This window comes from Micropterus salmoides, unplaced genomic scaffold (genome assembly GCF_014851395.1).
Source record: "Micropterus salmoides isolate LMB-PRFRI ecotype aquatic unplaced genomic scaffold, ASM1485139v1 Ms_hic_scaffold_4, whole genome shotgun sequence".
Taxonomy (NCBI): Eukaryota; Metazoa; Chordata; class Actinopteri; order Centrarchiformes; family Centrarchidae; genus Micropterus; species Micropterus salmoides.
In genome coordinates, this window is record NW_024043372.1 from 5,813,770 (window position 1) to 5,831,942 (window position 18,173).

Here is an 18,173-nt window from a genome sequence, read left to right on the forward strand (position 1 = left end):
TAAGGTTTATGGCGCTACCGTGTGGACACATTAAGTCCGGCACTTTTAGAAATCTGTAATTAAAAGTCACTTGGTGTTTTATTGTCTGTTAATTACAGTAAAACGTGAAATGTTAAGAGTAAATCATCGTTAATAGGCCTAACATTTAGTCCTAAACTTAACAACATACCAAATTGGATTAACCGTCTACATTTAGCTAGAAGGTTACATTTTATTTATTTTCATGTGGCTCTAATATGATATTATCAAAGTCAAAATCAACTTCATTGTCAAAAGGCACACAGAGGATTGAAATTGCGTTGCTCTCCTGACCCACGGTGAATGTAAGACAAAAACAAATAACAAAATCAATCATTTAAAAGCCAAACAGTAATTAACAAATTATTTACAATAGTAAAACGAATTATTTAAAATTCTTTACAATCAGTGTAACAGTTGAAAGAATCAGGTTTATTTATTACAAGTCTAAATGTACAACGCTTTATTATTATTATTATTATTATTATTATCATCATCATCATCATCATCATCATCATCATCATCATCATCATCATCATCATCATCATCATCATCATTATTATTATTATTATTATTATTTAATGATTGAACACAAATTAAACTTTTAGTATGTGGAACCTTTTCACCGTTTGTTGGTTCCGCCGGTGGAAACTATCGTCGGACCCTGTGGGTGGGAACGAAGCGTAGCGGCTTCTGTGCTTGTTGCCACGTCGGAATAGTTGATGAAACGGGTTTATTCAGTTTGAATAAAAGAAGGAGCATTTTTCTAGTGGGTTTCTTTTTTTGGCGGCAGTCATGGTGAGTGTAATTAATTAAAGCTGAGTATGAAACTGTTTGTTTACGGTTGTGTTGTTTTACGTTGACCGTTAGTTGCTGACGTGCCCAAGTGGCTAGCTGGTTAGCACGCAGGCTAACGGCACAGAGCTTATCCCTAAACCATTACAGTACATCTTTATATCTGTGTAATGTTAATGCTGATGTATTTGTTTGTCAATTTCAGGTTTCCGTTATCAACACGGTGGACACCTCTCATGAGGACATGATCGTAAGTTTCCTTCCTTGATGTAGCCCCTGTTAGCTGATGAATGAAGCTAACGTTAGCATTCGCTGTGGTTTATTGAGAATTTGTGATTTTCTAGCTTCATGTTACATGTAAGCGGTACGTGGCATTGCTTTTAAGGTTAGGATAAGATTAGGTTCAGGGTTAGTTAACGTGATGGGGAAACGAAACGATACTGCTGGTGGCTGCTGCTGCTGACATGTCAATATTAATACTCTCAGATCTCAATGTTATGATTTTTATTACACCGATTGTGCCACATGTTTGTGGAATGATCATGGCTAAAGTTTAGGAAACAATCTTACAAACCTACATTTCATCTCAGCGCATTAGAGAACTGTTTGATTTAACTTAGCATTTGGTTAAAAACATGGAAGCTGTGGATTCAGCAGTTTATTGTGTGCATTCTTACAAAACACCATTTGCCATCATCAGCATGTTTTAACTTTGGATTATTATTTCACTCTGACTGAATATATATATATATATATATATATATATATATATATATATATGGAAAAGTGATTGGGGGGAGTATTTTCTCTCTTAAGGTTAGTGTTACACAATATTGCCAAAATGTGATATTGATCATAAATATTGTGATAATGATATTAATTTCGACATTCTTAAACATATGAAAAAACTCAAAAGTTGATGGGCTCTGTTTCTGATGTTTCCTCTTCAATATCCGTTGTTGCGTTGTCTCCCTGAGCCTCACTCATCTTCTTAGTTTCTCTCTCTCTGCACTCACGCTGTCGAAGTATGCACTCAGTCACCTGGTATGCTCCATAGGATACGTTTGTGTAGTGGACCCGTGCGCTCACATTCTGCATGTGACAGGGCAACTGGCCAATGAAACATGATCATTATATAGCGGCTTCAAGCCGGCTCTAAATCAAATAAAACTAAGCCACACAGCCAACGGACGCAACTATCCACAAAATAGACAGTATATTGCACACGTTCCACAACATTTTCAACGTGATATTGTGTGCACCCGTATTTCAAGTCTTGTTGTCTTGTTCTGTCTATTGCAGCATGATGCCCAGATGGACTACTATGGTACCCGGCTCGCCACCTGCTCTCCGACCGCACTGTAAAGATCTTTGATGTCAGAAATGGAGGACAGATCCTGGTGGCAGACCTCAGAGGGTAAGATAACGTTGTTCCACAACCAAACCAAATCTGAAAGAAATCTGTCACTTAAGCTGCATTAAATTACATTAAATACATTGCACAAGTTAACTGCAGCTGCGTAATAAGTGGTGGTGGTGATGATTTATTTAGTACGCTTGACTTCTGTTACTACTCCACCTATTGTTCAATTATCATGTTAATATTGCAGTACAAAGGGCTGTACCATGGATATCACATTATTGGCATTTATTTGTATCACACACACACACTGAGGATCTAAACTAAACTTGGATCTCTGTGTTTGTGTAGCCACGAGGGTCCCGTGTGGCAGGTAGCCTGGGCTCACCCGATGTTCGGTAACATTCTGGCTTCCTGTTCCTACGACCGTAAAGTCATCATCTGGAAGGAGGAGAACGGATCCTGGGACAAGATGTATGAATACACCGGACATGAGTCATCAGGTCGGTAGCTCTCCGTGTGTCCAGGTGAAATAACATCGTACAGGTTATTTTGTATCTCACATTTGTGTCTTCATGAGTTTTTTTTCTCCGGTTTCTCCTCCCTGATGGTTCTTTAGAGAAAATGTCTGTCTGGTTTTTATTTAATCTTGTTGTTGTTGTTGTTTCTTCATCGTATTGGGGATCAGGTCAGTGATAGAATGACAGTGCTGACTGGTCAACGTGAGTGTGTTGGAGTGTTGTCTTTAGCTTTGTTTGTTAAATCCACTCTTGTGTGTCTACAGTGAACTCTGTCTGCTGGGGTCCCTATGAGTTTGGTCTGCTCCTGGCCTGCGGCAGCTCAGATGGAGCCATTTCCCTTCTTACATTCACTGGGGATCAGCAGTGGGACGTCAAGAAGATCAGCAACGCACACACTGTGAGTTTGAGGCACAGTTCAGATGGTTAAAAACTGTATTTTCTGTTTAACTTCAATAACTACTATATTTCAAGCAGCCTTTAGATGCAAAAACAGAACAGATGAATAATCACTGAAGCATTTACATTGGCATATTATATTACATTATATATCTTATCTAGCCAAGGTGTTACTAATTGTACCAACTCATACTGTACTAATTAATTTGTATTTTTGATATCACACCATAAGAATTCTTAGCGCGACAAATATTGTATTCATTTCATACGTGTCATTTACACTGTAGATACTGGAGACATGTCTCCCATCACTTTTTTTTATATAAGAATTTGTTAAATATGTTCTGGGAAAAAAAAAAACTAATGAAAATACTTTGAGAAAGGTTTATTTGCACAGTAAGAAAACATGCAATGCAATGTAGATATAGAAGAAACAAAAAAGTAAGTTAAAGTAACTGAAAGCTAAAAAACAAGCTGCTGATTACTGCATTATATTCTGTTTGAATAGTCACCTGAATTTTCTGTTTTACTATATATAAATAAAGACAAATCTTACATAAATTGGTGCAGAAAATGTCTCCAGAATGCAGGAAATTAAGTGTTTAATACTCAAAATTTTCTAGGACCCCCAGACCCCCATCTATATATTTCAGCATTGAATATTTTATCAAAATAGTGTTAAAATATCTTCTTGTATTGTTCTCGTGAATCCAATATTCTGCATCGTGCATGTGAGTTAAGTGTATCGTCACACCCCTAATCTGAACCCCTATGTCCCACTTTTCAACACAAAGTGACGTCCTTGATTCATTTTATGTTATCAGAGCACAAACACCTCCCCAAAAGCTATAGTGTATTAAATATGAATGTATTATAATACATTTTTTTATAAAATTCAGGTAACCTTTCTCAGGCTTAATATTCATACTGATTTTCCATTATATGGCACTTAAGTTTGCATTAAATTTCATCCTAGGTGGTATTAAAAAGTTCTTAAACAGTCTTAAATTTAACTTTGAGAATCTGGGGGGCACCCTGTCATAGAAAATAAAGAATATTGAATATCTAGTGAGTTGTAAATTATACATAGGCATAACATCATCTGAAACATGAAAAATGTAACTCAGAATAAGAACACAAACCATTTTTAAACATGTGAAATGATGTTGAAGATTGTATGTTTGAGTTAAGGACCCTTAAACATAAATGCTCTCTTTCCTAATACTGTTTTAAAGTTCTTCATCAATACGGTTCTTAACACTGTTTGTCTACTCCTTTTATTGTAACATTATTCTTGTAATGTAATACTGTGATCTGTGCTGTTCTTTTCAGGTTTGTCTCTGTTCATTAATTCAGTTGTAATTTTTCCTGCAGATCGGTTGTAATGCAGTGAGTTGGGCTCCTGCTGTAGTTCCAGGCAGCCTGATCGATCAGCCGTCAGGACAGAAACCGAACTATGTCAAACGCTTCGTCTCCGGAGGCTGCGACAACCTGGTCAAACTCTGGAAGTGAGTTACTGTTTAATAGACTTTGTGTGGCACGTGAAGGTTTCTCCTGTAAAATAAAGTACAGAGCAGAGAATAATCACAGGGTTTGTCACTTCTTGCCTCCAGAGAGGAAGACGGCCAGTGGAAGGAGGATCAGAAGCTGGAGGCTCACAGTGATTGGGTGAGAGACGTCGGCTGGGCTCCATCTATTGGTCTTCCCACCAGCACCATCGCCAGCTGCTCCCAGGTGAGACTTATTGGAAGTAAAGGGATCATAAATATGTGACATTTTCATTGAGACACTTGACCCGTCCAACAACAGCAGCACTCAACATATTTCAGTGTTGAAGAGAATCGCTGCCTAATCAATAAAACTGCTCTTTTTTTTTATCAGCAGTTTATTTAGTACATTAAGCTTTGGTGTATTTGTACCAGCAGGTGGAGCCAGAGATAACATCCACTTCAGCAATTTCTCAAGTAACCTGGTGAAAGCTGTAAAAAGCCTAATTCACAGACGCACAGCACTTATCTTAAACATTATTCAATAGGCTCCTTTTATAAAGCAAGATTTCATAATGAGTCAGAGTGGGAAAAAGGTTTTATTGGCAGCTACCAAAGAACCTTGATGAATAAAATCAAACGCTGTCTGCTGGGTTTCCTACCACCGGAGCTGAGCGGGATTCATTTGTTGAGATTTTGGTCACAGTTTCCTTTGCACTTTCTTTAAGGACGGACGTGTGTTCATCTGGACGTGTGACGACCCCGCAGGCAACACCTGGACGGCCAAACTGCTCCATAAGTTTAATGATGTTGTTTGGCACGTCAGCTGGTCTATCACTGGAAACATACTGGCTGTTTCTGGAGGAGACAACAAGGTAGAGTATATAAAGTAACACAGGCCCACCTAGTGTACCTTGTTTTTTTTCCCCCAATAATGTAATTGTGATCTGTGATTTTTCCTGATATATTTTCTCTAGTTAGATGCATCAAACCCAGAAAGTTCCCTCATGTTTTTGTGGTTCCAGATTTTATGAAAACAGATTTTTCATTTGTCAGTTTGATTTTTATGAAAATGTCATGCTAAAAATAACCTGTAGTGAAGGTGTTGTACCTGATGTCATACGTTTGTGTATTTCTCCTGTAGGTGACACTGTGGAAGGAGTCGATGGACGGTCAGTGGGCGTGTATCAGTGATGTCAGCAAGGGCCAGGGGGCCGTCTCCACCATCACAGACACACAGCAGAGCGAGCAGTGACACACACACACACAAATAACAATGACCCCGGACTCAAGGATGACCCCAATCTTCAAAGATGAATTAAGCGTTAAAGAATCCGCCGGACATTTGAACAAACAAACATTGTCCGCTAAGAATGAGCTACTTCTGTAATGTTTGTGTTTGAGCTTCAGCTCGGCTGTCTGGTAATGATATTATGAGTTATTAAGGAGTTCAGCTGTTGGACACCTGTTTGACCAAGATAAATGTTCCCAAATTTTATCAGAAGGAAAGAAACCTTCACAGTTGAAAGATGGAGATTCTTCATAAACATGACTGATTATAAACTAAACATATTTTTTATCAGATGCACGCCACTGTTTTTTTCCCCACAGTTTAGAGTTCCCACATGTACATAAACTCCGGTCCAAATATAACTAAGTAGACAGCATCACACCCCGACCTCTATCCTGTCCCATGATGCTCTGCTCCTGAAACATTCCACCTCCACCAGCAGAGAGCAAAACTATCGCCCAGGATGATCCCGGCAGTCCCTCGACTTTCAACACTTTATCACTTGTTGGTTAACCCAAACCGCTAAAGAAGCTTTGTATTGAGCAGAAAAACCCTCTTGAGCAACAATTAAAACGCAAAAACTGACTCGACTGTCTGGTTTTCACTTGTGAACGGCTCGTGTTCAACTTTAGCTGTTAAATTTAATAACAAAGGTAAATAAATGATTTATTTAGTAAACTTTTGATAAGTACACATTCTTTTCAACACATGCACGAGGCTGGTTGTCAGCAAATGTCAACAGGTGTTTAGAAATTCAGAACTTGCCTTAATTAATCAGCCGCTAACACTGATATGGCAACCAGACGTGAAGAAGTCAATATGAATGAGACATAACTGCAAACAGTTTTTGAGTGTTTTCTCTCAGTTGTGAGATCAGAAACCATGGATGTTTTTCATAATTGATGTAATTAAAGAATGTTAAAACAATATCCTGTTTATTTTTTGCTCCTGCTGTCATACTGTTTAATATTCCTGTAATTATAAAGGCTGCTTAGAGAGTTGTTTCCGTGGAGCCTGCAGTCTAGATAAGACAAAGCTGCAACAGAAATGTGCTGAAAGTCTGAAGAGTTATTCAGAGGATTCTATAATCCTGATCACCCTTTTAAAAATATGTATTTTAAAAAATGAACTTGTTCTCCAGACATGTTTTAAGATGTTAACAGTTTATATTGAATTCTTCTGTAAGTAACCAAAACACAAGCAGCTCTGTCGTCAAAACTTTAATGCAATACTTAACATTTTAACCTGTTCAATAGTAGAAAATCCACTTTAGATACTCAGTTTATGTTTATTGTCTCTGTTCATACAATATTAATGTTTTGCTTTTGGTAAATGTTTGTACATTATTCTGCTGCAAGTCTCTTGTTTCACCATGTACGATTTCAATCTGGAAACATGCGTGACTGTCACCCAAGTTTGCACCAGCTTCACTGGATGGAAGATTCAGAGTAACTAAAGGCTCGTGCAGACTACACTACTTTCAGCGTCAGCCGATGGCCGTGCTGTTCAGACTACACAACTTGTTGTCTTGTGACGGGAGTCTTGAAGTCGTTGTGGAGCTCACAGTAAGTAAATTTACTCAAGTATAATTTTGACTTACTTTTGTATTTCCATGTAATGCCACTTTATACTTCTACTTTACCACATCTCAGAGGGAAATATTGGAATATATATGTATAAATATATATGTGTGTGTGTATATATAGGAATATAGCCTATTGGAAATATTTGACATTTGATAATAACCTAGAAGTGGAAATATTTGTGGGTGGAGAGGATACAGTTTAAGTTGAGAGGAAATAGTGACGTAAAAGTGAATCAGTGAGATGTAAGATCTGTTTAGTTTCAAGGCAGTGAGTCCAGCTGACCGAACACAGCCATCTCTGTGGTTTGGTAGGAACTGCACAGCCTTGAAGCAGGTGCTGAAAGCATGACAAGAAGCAATATCAGTGCCATCTGAAACCACCAACCACTCACTCAATGACGAACAGAGCTCCTTTAGCAACAAGCTCACCACCTCAGAGCCAGGAAATGATTCAGTCTCTCGTTTGTGTTCACCAGTGGTGGAATATAACTATAAAGTACTTAGAATTTCTATTTTATTTTATGCAACTGTATATCTCTTTTCTACAGATGCAAGTACTTTACTTTCTACACCATTACTTTAATCTGACATCTTGTCCAGTTGAGGATCCGTGTCAGGTTTCTGATGTCTCTGAGTTGTTTGCAGTTCAACCAAAGAGAGAAAACCTTTCATGTGGTTTAATTTAAATCACTGATCAAGACCCCAAGAGGTGAAAGTATACAATATGGATAGAGAAAGTCCAAAAAACAAAAACAGATGACTCTATTGGAACTTTGTTTATTCTTCTTTCCTCTCCCATTAATTATCTCATGACTCCTCAGGTTTACCTGGTGACCCTTTGGAGGGGCCCGACCCCTTGGTTGGGAACCACTGGACTAAACTAACTAACTGTGTATAAAGTAAAACTACCTCCACCACACTGCAACAGCAAAATTATAGTAACGATAGTAGTATACTGCGAGTACTTTAAAGTAGTTCTGTTCAGTTTGAGTAAATGTGTTCATTTACATTCCACAGCTGCCTACTATTTAATGTTTATACATTTCTGGACGATCTAGTCTTAGTAATCACCATTCAAACTCCCAGAAGGTCAAATTGTATTTTTAGAAGATATGCATGCATAAATTGACACCATTAAAACTTAAACAAAAAAGATTAACATGTTTTCTGATTACAGGATTATTGTTAATCAATTACTTATTACTGTAAACCCAACTTTCTTTGTTACATTTGTTCATTTTAGCTGACGCTTTTATCCAAAGCGACTTACAATTGCTATACATGTCAGAGGTCGCACGCCTCTGGAGCAACTAGGGGTTAAGTGTCTTGCTCAGGGACACGTTGGTGGGTCACAGTGAACCCGGGTCTCCCAGACCAAAGCCATGCATCTTTTCCACTGCCCATCACCACCACTTGTTACACAGTACATTACACATAGCTGTGGTTTCTAGAGTGGGATCTCTGGGGACTTTCCAAGGTGATTCTCTGAACTGGTGTTTTCAAACAGAAAGGTATTTATCCAAAGCGACTTACAATTGCTATACATGTCAGAGGTCGCACGCCTCTGGAGCAACTAGGGGCTAAGTGTCTTGCTCAGGGACACATTGGTGGGTTTAAACCAAATACTTCACTTCTCTCTTCTTGGGAGTTACATTACATTACACATAGCTGTGGTTTCCACAGTGGGATCTCTGGGGACTTTCCAAGGTGATTATCTGAACTGGTGTTTTCAAACAGAAAAGTATTTAATTTTGTTGCAGGTGGCCTCTTTGATATCCTTGGCACAAAATTCTCCTTATCTCCCTTTTCTTGGTGATGTTTACTCCTCCGCTGACCTCCCTTATCCATTTGTCTACATTCTTGTTTATACTCCTTTACCCAAAAACTGTCCACACTCTTACAATCACACACACATGCCTGATGATAACTGATAATTATTTAGAGCAAACTAAAAACGTATTAAAACTCATAATGTATAATAAAATAATGTATGATGATGCTTCGAAAAGTAAGATGCACAACCCTCTCAGTCATTAACTGTGACACAACTGTGGGGGTTTGTGAGTGAACTTCCTGCCTTTCTTTCAGTTTTATCGGACAGTTTCTGCTGAAACTCTCAGTCCCGTCTGCCTGCTGACACAGCAACAAACTCTGCCGCTCTCCGTTGATTGAACATTTAATTTTGCTCGTCTCAATCAGATTGGTATGTATTTTTGCGTTTTTAATAGTTTTCTACTTTTTAGTGTAAAAAATAACTGTTAGTTTAACTGATATTTCATTTAACCTGCTGATATTTACTGTTGTGTATAATTATGAGTTTATTGATGTTCATGGTTCATTCATACAGAAGTACACTAATCATAGTTCATAAAATAGTTTGATTCTTATGGCATTATTATGAGTTTAATCTAAATATAGCAGTGTTTGATTGGTAAACGGTCTTAATGATAGTCAGCTCTGAATCATTCCTTTTACATATATTGCTGCTTTTTGGTCAGTTTGCTAAGTCACTGCCTGAGCGACCCAGATATCACCGAACACGAAGCAGGAGACTGAGTAGTAGTAGTAACGCCCACTTGATGGATGGAGTTCCAACCTGTTGGCTGCCACAGTGTAGATCGTTTTTTTTTTATCTTTTCCTGGAATAAAAACTCTTATTGCGCAGATTATCAGTAGACTCTAGAGACGTTTTTGACTACGTTATAGACTAGTTTGGCGAGCTGTTGGCTATTTTGACAAGTTATTTAAAGTGGTGGACGACAGGGTACGGGACCCTAGCTGGCCCAAGCCTGGACGTTGTCCCGTCAGACGTTAAAATGTTCTTTGTATGATGCAGTGCTGAAAGTATCACATTCAGACTTTATATTTATATGTTAAATATATTTGTAAACAGTGTTTCATTTAAACCAAATGCTTCACTTCTCTCTTCTTCTTTTCTTTATGTATTTTTTCCTGGTAAATCCATGTTGTGTTTTTCTCTCTTCATCCTTTCTTCTTCAGGAGTTCAGATGTTCATGTAATGTTAGGAAGATGTACACATTAGGGTTTTTTTAGTGGCGAGTGTTTGTTTGAATATGTCTGCAGATTCTACAGATGTATGCATCTTCATATGGTTTTTGGTCTGTACAAACATTTGTGAATGGCAAAAGTTTTATTTGTTTGGTGGTATTTCTGTAGATATTGTAAAGTGTATGTGCACGCATGTATGTCTGGAGAGGTACAGTATGTACATGAAAAGTAGAAGTGTCCTTAAATGCCCTAACACTTTTTCCTGTTTCCTGCCTCTGTCAACCGCAGAGTGTGTGCAGGGTGATAAGTTTAGAGTAATTCAGAGATTTGTTCTGGTAGCAAAGACATTGTTATGATATTTTGGTTACTTAAGTGATTTATTCTTCTTGGGTGAAGTTGGTGAGTTAAATGGGATAGTTTTAGAAGGTTTTGGGTGGATGTGTGAGAATGATTTGATTTGTATTTGAAGAGTGATGTTTACACTTCTACATTGTTTATTAAGGGAACTGTCTAAAAAAGTTGTATATGTTGTAAATCTTTTCCTGAAGAACTGAGTCAGTTTCTTTTATTTAGCTATTTATTTGTCTTGGTTACTCAGCTGGATAGAAATTAACTCAAGATTTGACAACTGCTTCCTTTCTGACGTTTTCAGCTTCTACTAAAACTTTCAGATGTGGCTTTTCAATTTCCACTTCCTATTGTTCATCTGCTCTCAGTTTCTTTCTTCTTCTTTCTCTCATCTCATTAGTCTGATGGTCCACCACTTTGGTTCAAACGAAAATATCTCATCAACTATTGAATGGATTTAAATTTAATTTCGTACAGACATACATAGTCCTGAGAGGAATAATTTCTTTGGTGATCGCCTCAGTTTTTCAACTGCTGGATGGATTGCCATGAAATTTGGTACAAATATTCACGTCCCACTCAGGATGAATTGTCAAATTTTTTTGATTCTTAAACATTTTCTCTAGCACCATCTTCAGATCAAACCTTTAATTTGCCCAACACTTCATGGCCAAATAATGACATTCCCATCAGTCTCAGCTGTGTTGCTGCTTTGTGTTTAGCCCTAACTAGTAAATGTTAGCATGCTAACCCGCTAAACTAAAATGATGGACATGCTGTACTTTCATCAGCAGGGTAGCATTGTCGTTGTTATGTTACAAGTAAGTACAAGTGCTTAAGTTCAGCCTCACATGGCTGTAGACTCTTGTTTAAATCTCTGAAGTTATGTGGGTTTTGTTTTTATAGTCAAAATGAAGATCGCAGCTTTCAATGTCAACAAAATGGGATGGAAAAAGGTCAACAACCACTTTGTGCGAAGAAAGCTTATCAAGGTATGTCACTGTTCTGGTAAAATCTTTGATGTTCGGTGTAATGGCAGAAATTTGTTTCTCCTTACATCTTATCTTTTATGCATGTACTTCTTTTATTACTTTAATTATTATTAATAATATCAGTACTATTACTGTTTATGTCTTATTTATATATATATATTTTTTTATCCTTGAAAAAGTATATTATTATACCATTATACATTCATTATATATCATTATATTAGCCTGTCCACAGATGTAGGTGTGACATTGTTTTAGTGTTTTCCTTTAACTGTTGAGGATCTCTGCTCCCCAAAACATTGAAACCAAGACTGTGTAAATGATTATGCCTCTCTTTGCTCTGGCCCAGACGCTCGAAGCTGCCGTAGGCGGCAGGTCTCTGGACCAGCTGATTTTCTGTTGTAGTACTTCTTTTATTAATAAATTCTCCAAAGACAAGGGTCTCTTGTAAGTCAATTAGTTGCTCAATACCTCACCAGCAATATACAATTTCCACGACATTCAGTATAATCCATCCATCCATCCATCCATCCATCGTCAACCGCTTATCCTGCATACAGGGTCGCTGGGGGCTGGAGCCAATCCCAGCTGACATCGGGTGAAAGGGGGTTACACCGTGGACAGGTCGCCAGTCCATCGCAGGGCACATTCAGTATAATAATTTATCTTATGTTATATTTTTGTGATGCTCACACAGTGTGAAAATACAGTGAAAGGAGCTTTATTTTATTATGTAACACAGACATAAGATCACCATGTTCAGTGTACTTATATGATCCCGGAAAGAAGAACGCTGTTATTTTACACTGTAGGACATGAGGTCAGATTTGGTGGCACAATTTCTGGAAAAAAAGTACGTATTGTTGTTATAAGAAACACAATACATTAATTACTGTGGTTTTATATCTGAAATATTAGTATTTATTTTAATTTACCTTTTTCACTGAAGACATGTCACAGTTAGAAAAGCTGTAAATGATAAAATGAATGATGGCTGAATTCCATTTTGCTGCTTCAGCTTCCTGGTTTTACTCATGCAGACTCGCTGTCGCACTGTCAGAACTTTCTGGGACATTTGAAAAGAACAAAGCCATTGTTAATGTTGTTACACCTGTGCTTTACCTAATATGACAATTCAAAATATGCTGTGTTGTACTCCTGTGACTCTATTGTCTTTATTATTGCAGATTGTGTCTCGGTACAGCGTGGTGGTGATGCTGGAAGTTGTGAATCTAAGTGGCATGGCCATGTTAAGGTTCCTCAGAGAACTCAACAAGTAAGTGCTACTGGACGTTTTTTGCTTTGCTGAATTTTTGCAGAAAATGTTGCACATGAGAGAAGTTTTCACTCAGGGCTTTCTGACAGAAAGGCTTTCTTCCAAACTACTATGTGCTGAAATTTCCTGTAACTGTTAAATTTGTGTTGCTCGGTTCCCTGTGTTTTTTTAGTTTGGAATAATTTTTTTTTTGATGTCTGATGTGTTGCCGTAAAGCACAACACTGTTCTGGCGATAGAAAACCTGTCTGGTGTCTCCTTCCTAAATAGTGCCAGGGAAAGCTTAACCGGGATGCAGCAGCAATGATCGTCGCCTGATATTTCAATCACACTATTGGATGTCAGTGTACCGTCAGAATGATTTTGAGCTTGCTATTTTAAGATTAAAAAAAGACTACCTGCTGTTGCTTTAAATGCATCCAAATGTTTTCACAATTTCACATAAATTGTCAAAGCAATTTGGGCATGGTTTAGTCTTGAAATTATCAACATGTATAAACTTATGAGAAATGTCGATGTTTGTGTTGTTTGACAGAAAGAATAAACGTAATCCATTCAAGATGCTGTGCAGTGAATCTCTGGGACAAAGCTCCTACAGGGAGAAGTTTGCCTACTTCTACAGGTATGAAGTGACACACTCACGCTGCTTATCTGCTCATCACAGTGTCATGAAGTTTTACAAATGTCCGACATCTCCAAACTAATTTCCATCTAGTCGCGACGCCCATCAACATGTTGTACATGTAAAAATGTAACCTGCCTGTCTCTGTGTCTGCATTAAAATGAATAAATGTGCAAAGGTTCAAGTGAGTTAAGAGTTATGGCCATTTAAATTTGATCATGTTTCTGTAGCGCCACCTATAGGTGAAATGCCAACACATTTGAGTTGATATGTGCATGTGTATCACAAAGAATTAGGCAACGAATTATAGGAAAACTGTAATTGTATTCAAATATTCTCATCCACAATTGTTTTCTTTATTTTGGTTTAGGGTGAGTGTATTCTGATTATTATGAACTAGTATTTCTTTTCTCCTCTTTGGTCGAGAAGCCAAAACCTGAAGAGCTTTATAAATGGTCACATGGTGCTGCTATTGGACCAAACACCTCATACTGGCCATGAACTGTAATACAGTTAAAGATAAAAACATAAAAGAGACACCCTGCATTAATAAACAAACAGATCAATAAAAATAACAAACATAAGGTAGTGGTAAGGAGGTAATTAGTAGTTTTAAAACAATGAAAAAATGAAACATAATGTTTCTGATACATGCATCTGTGTGTCTGTGTCTCAGAGAGAATGAGGTCAAGATATGGGACTACTACCAGTATGAAGATAATGAAGACGTGCTCGCCAGAAATCCCTTCATTCTGTGGTTTAAGTGTCCAAATACAGGTACTTCACAAGTGTAGAAATACAAATGCATACTGTATGTGTGTGTCCTCTTGTTAAGCCATACCTTATTGGCTGTGTTTGTGCTTCAGTTGTGCAGGACTTGGTGCTGATCCCAGTCCACACCAAACCTGAGGATACAGCGAAAGAGCTGGACGCTCTGGGTGATGTGGTCGAAGATGTGAGGGAAAGATGGCCCATTGATGTGGGTTGGAAATTATTATAATAGAATAAATATAAAGTTTGAAAAAAGAGCTTTTTTGGTGGAAATGACAGCAAACTGATAAGAGATTTGACACCAAACAGAAATGAAAAAATCAAAACGCTGCTCTGCAGAGCTAGTTTCCAACCGACACAACTAGAGTATTGGTCTTAAAATGAGGTATCGTCAGGAGCCTTGTTGGAGCATTATTATCTTGAGGATGACATGTGAATTTACGCACAAGGTTCAGCAGCATAACTTTCAAAGTTTTTATATCACGTGGATCAGTGTTGGGAAGGTCACTTCCGAAATGTAATAGGTTACCAGTTACAAGTTGCCCTATTATTTAAAACTTTAAAACTTTTTTCAATTACTTTATCAAAGTAATGTATCTTATTACATTAAATTACTTTTTAATTACTTTTCAAAATTTCTAATGAGTATTTTCAACTGTTAACCATTTTTAAAAGACAATTTAACTGGTGATTTAGTAACTGCCATTTAATTATGTTTTCTATAAATTTCATTGTAACCTAACGCTTAAATTATTGAAGTATGAAATTATTGTCTTTTGAATCTATTTTGGGGTCACGTGTTGTGTTTATTATGATATTTCCTCTATTTATCTATAGAGGTATAAGAAACTAGTAAGATTTGAGAACATACTTTATCTGTCTATGATTATGTTTATGGTTTTTCTGCAGAACATTATGATTTTGGGGGACTTTAATGCTGATGGGCGTTACCTCTCCAAGAAGAAGAAGAAAAATATTCGCATCTGCTCTGCTCCGTACCATTGGTTGATAAAAGATGGTGTCAACACCACGACAAGTGACAATACTGACAACACCTATGACAGGTATCTTTACATCATGTTATGTTTTGTTAGGGGAACTACAGTTTATTTTACTAATATATATATATATATCTGCCTCCACTGCATAAGAGTAGAGGTGAAAGGAAATTATTTCTAGGCATGGAAATGTTGGTCAGTCTGCCACTTTGGTCCAGACTAAAATATCACTACAACTACTGGATGGCATGTCATGAAATTATTGTCATTCACATCCCCTTCAGTAGGAACCTCACTCTCCGACACTTAAGAGACATGCTAGTGACAGATGCTGGTGCCAGGGGTGGACCGGTAATCTGGCCTACCGGGCAAATGCCCAGTGGGCCGACGCACCTATGGGGCCGGTATAACGTAAATTATTTATTTATATACCTGTTTAAAAAATGGGCCAACGTACCGTAACCCCCTCTGCCCTCTGTTCTTGTGTTGCGTGCAAAAAATAATAATATTCAGACTGATGCCACCAAATGTGCCACAATAACCGATATGTTTGCTACCGGGGCTGCACAAGCTTCAACATCGGGCACTTGAAGGAGTAAAGGAGAGTCCTACCACTGGTGATCACTCCCTGTCAAACAGCACAGCATTACTATTAGACATTGTTTATGTAGCATAGTTCTGTAATGCAGTCTCAACTTCAGCTAACTGTCCTAATGGCTGACATTAGTTTGTAAGCATTGTGGTGGCTAATCCCACCCTGCTGTGAAAATTACTTGTACAGTCCAGCCCTGGCTGGGGCCCATGTGTTTTAGCTTCCTTGTTTGCATGGGCTCATTACTCTGCAGTTCATTTTTCAATATTGGGAGCGCCAAACCAAATGTCCTTCCACCTGCCTGGTAATGATGCAGAGTCAGACACCTCAGACATATTTGGCTACTCCAGTTACAGTGTCAGTGAGAAAATACTTGTTTGTTAGGTGAACTGACCCTTTAGCAGAGGAAGTTCTACGAAGAATGTGTTTGTGAATTTTTTACAGTTTGACATTTCCACATAAATCCCTCATTGTCACTGCATTTTCTGCCAACAGGATTGTGGTGTTTGGCGATTACATGTATAACGCTGTTGTGCCCAACTCAGCCAGCCTTTCAACTTCCAGGACGCCTATGGCCTTTCTAATGCTGATGTAAGACTGTCTGGGAATTTACATGGAGCTTTTGGACTGAGATCATTTATAACACTTTCAATTAATAAAGTCATTTTTCCACCTTGATGTTCTGCAAATAAATTTGTGACTTTTTTTCTTCCAGACTCGAGCCATCAGTGACCATTACCCTGTGGAGGTGGAGCTGGAGGAGGAGGATTATTCACTGTTTTACAGTTACTATTAATGTTGAATATTTTAAGGTAGCCATGCTGTGTGTCTATTTTATATGCCTAGTTAGATTAGGATAATAATTTACATGTTTATTAGAATATTTTTAAGGTATTTATTGAAAGATACGCTGAACGTTGAGGTGCAGTTCTATATAACAAAACACACACACCTCACATTGTGCGAAGAAACACACCCAGGCTGGAAGGAGGAGTCTGCATGTAATGTCACACACAGCACACTAACCTGTGTGCACGTGTTAATATTGACCCGCTGTGTGATTGTTTCATGCATTTACATTTCAATTTATTTCTTTAGAGGTGTTCTTATTTATTTAGAGGTATTGTGTTGTGTAAGAATGCATCATATACTATATTCTGTGTTATTCAATATGTATCATCTATTCATTACATTACATACATTTAGCTGACGCTTTTATCCAAAGCGACTTACAATCTCTATACATGTCAGAGGTCGCACACCTCTGGAGCAACTAGGAGTTAAGTGTCTTGCTCAGGGAGACGATGGTGGGTGTATCCCAGTGGGGGATTATTCATCATTTATTCAATTCACTATATCCTATGTTACTCATAAACTTGTATGAGCATGTAACACCCATAGTTAGATTAGACTAAACTTTGAGTTGCCACTCTGCCCTCTGTGTGAGGCCATAACTGACAGTCTAAGAAAAATGGCCCTCAGACCTAAGAACACAAATTACACTAGTGGAACTAGCAGAAGGCTTACTCTGGTTTTGTCTTGCTTTGACAATAAACTATATTGCATCTGTCTCTGACTGACTCCGGTGGCTTCTTTTGTGCTCAAAGTACTGTCGACCTCCACTGAAACTTGTTAAACGCTGAGGATAGATCTGGGCTTTCTGCCCCTCAACAATTGTAGAGTTTCAGAGAGCAGGATTGGTGAAAACTCTACTAAGCCTAAGATGAGGGAAACTCTGGGTTACCTGTTTCAGAGACCGAGATCAGTTAAATCCTAGATACTCCTACAACTTATGCTATGAAGCTAACATGCGTCGGAGGAGGTTTACTTCAACAAACCTGTTTCTCTCTTACTCTTCCTGTGTAGCCTGAAGCAGCTTTCTGATCCACCGTTTTATCTTCTTATTTATAGTGTTGATTTCTAAGCACATATGGAATGCATTCATTTGCAAAAGTAACTCGTAGCTTTTGCTGTCAAATTTAGTTTAAGTAGTAAAAAACTACCATATTTTTCTCTGAAATGTAGTACAGCATAGTAAGTATAAGTACCTAAAAGTAGTTCTTATGTACAGTTTGATTAAATGTAAAATCCCCGGATGTTTACAGAACTGGTA

At 37.9% G+C, this 18,173-nt stretch overlaps 2 protein-coding genes across 2 annotated transcripts; both read left to right on the plus strand.

The window, feature by feature from the left end:
• The first annotated feature begins 670 nt into the window (after window positions 1-670).
• Window positions 671-6,795, plus strand: sec13 (SEC13 homolog, nuclear pore and COPII coat complex component). The gene is given in 10 exon segments (XM_038696901.1): window positions 671-816; window positions 1,019-1,063; window positions 2,116-2,158; window positions 2,161-2,230; window positions 2,525-2,676; window positions 2,958-3,091; window positions 4,465-4,598; window positions 4,704-4,824; window positions 5,306-5,452; window positions 5,722-6,795. Coding segments are annotated over 10 exon segments (960 nt in total). The 5' UTR covers window positions 671-813; the 3' UTR covers window positions 5,833-6,795.
• Window positions 6,796-9,541: 2,746 nt separating this feature from the next.
• LOC119886279 (deoxyribonuclease-1-like) lies at window positions 9,542-17,633 on the plus strand. Its single transcript, XM_038696908.1, is given in 10 exon segments — window positions 9,542-9,656; window positions 11,717-11,802; window positions 12,990-13,078; window positions 13,613-13,699; window positions 14,376-14,476; window positions 14,566-14,678; window positions 15,380-15,534; window positions 16,556-16,605; window positions 16,608-16,651; window positions 16,776-17,633. Coding segments are annotated over 9 exon segments (801 nt in total). The 5' UTR covers window positions 9,542-9,656; window positions 11,717-11,721; the 3' UTR covers window positions 16,857-17,633.
• Window positions 17,634-18,173: the final 540 nt, after the last annotated feature.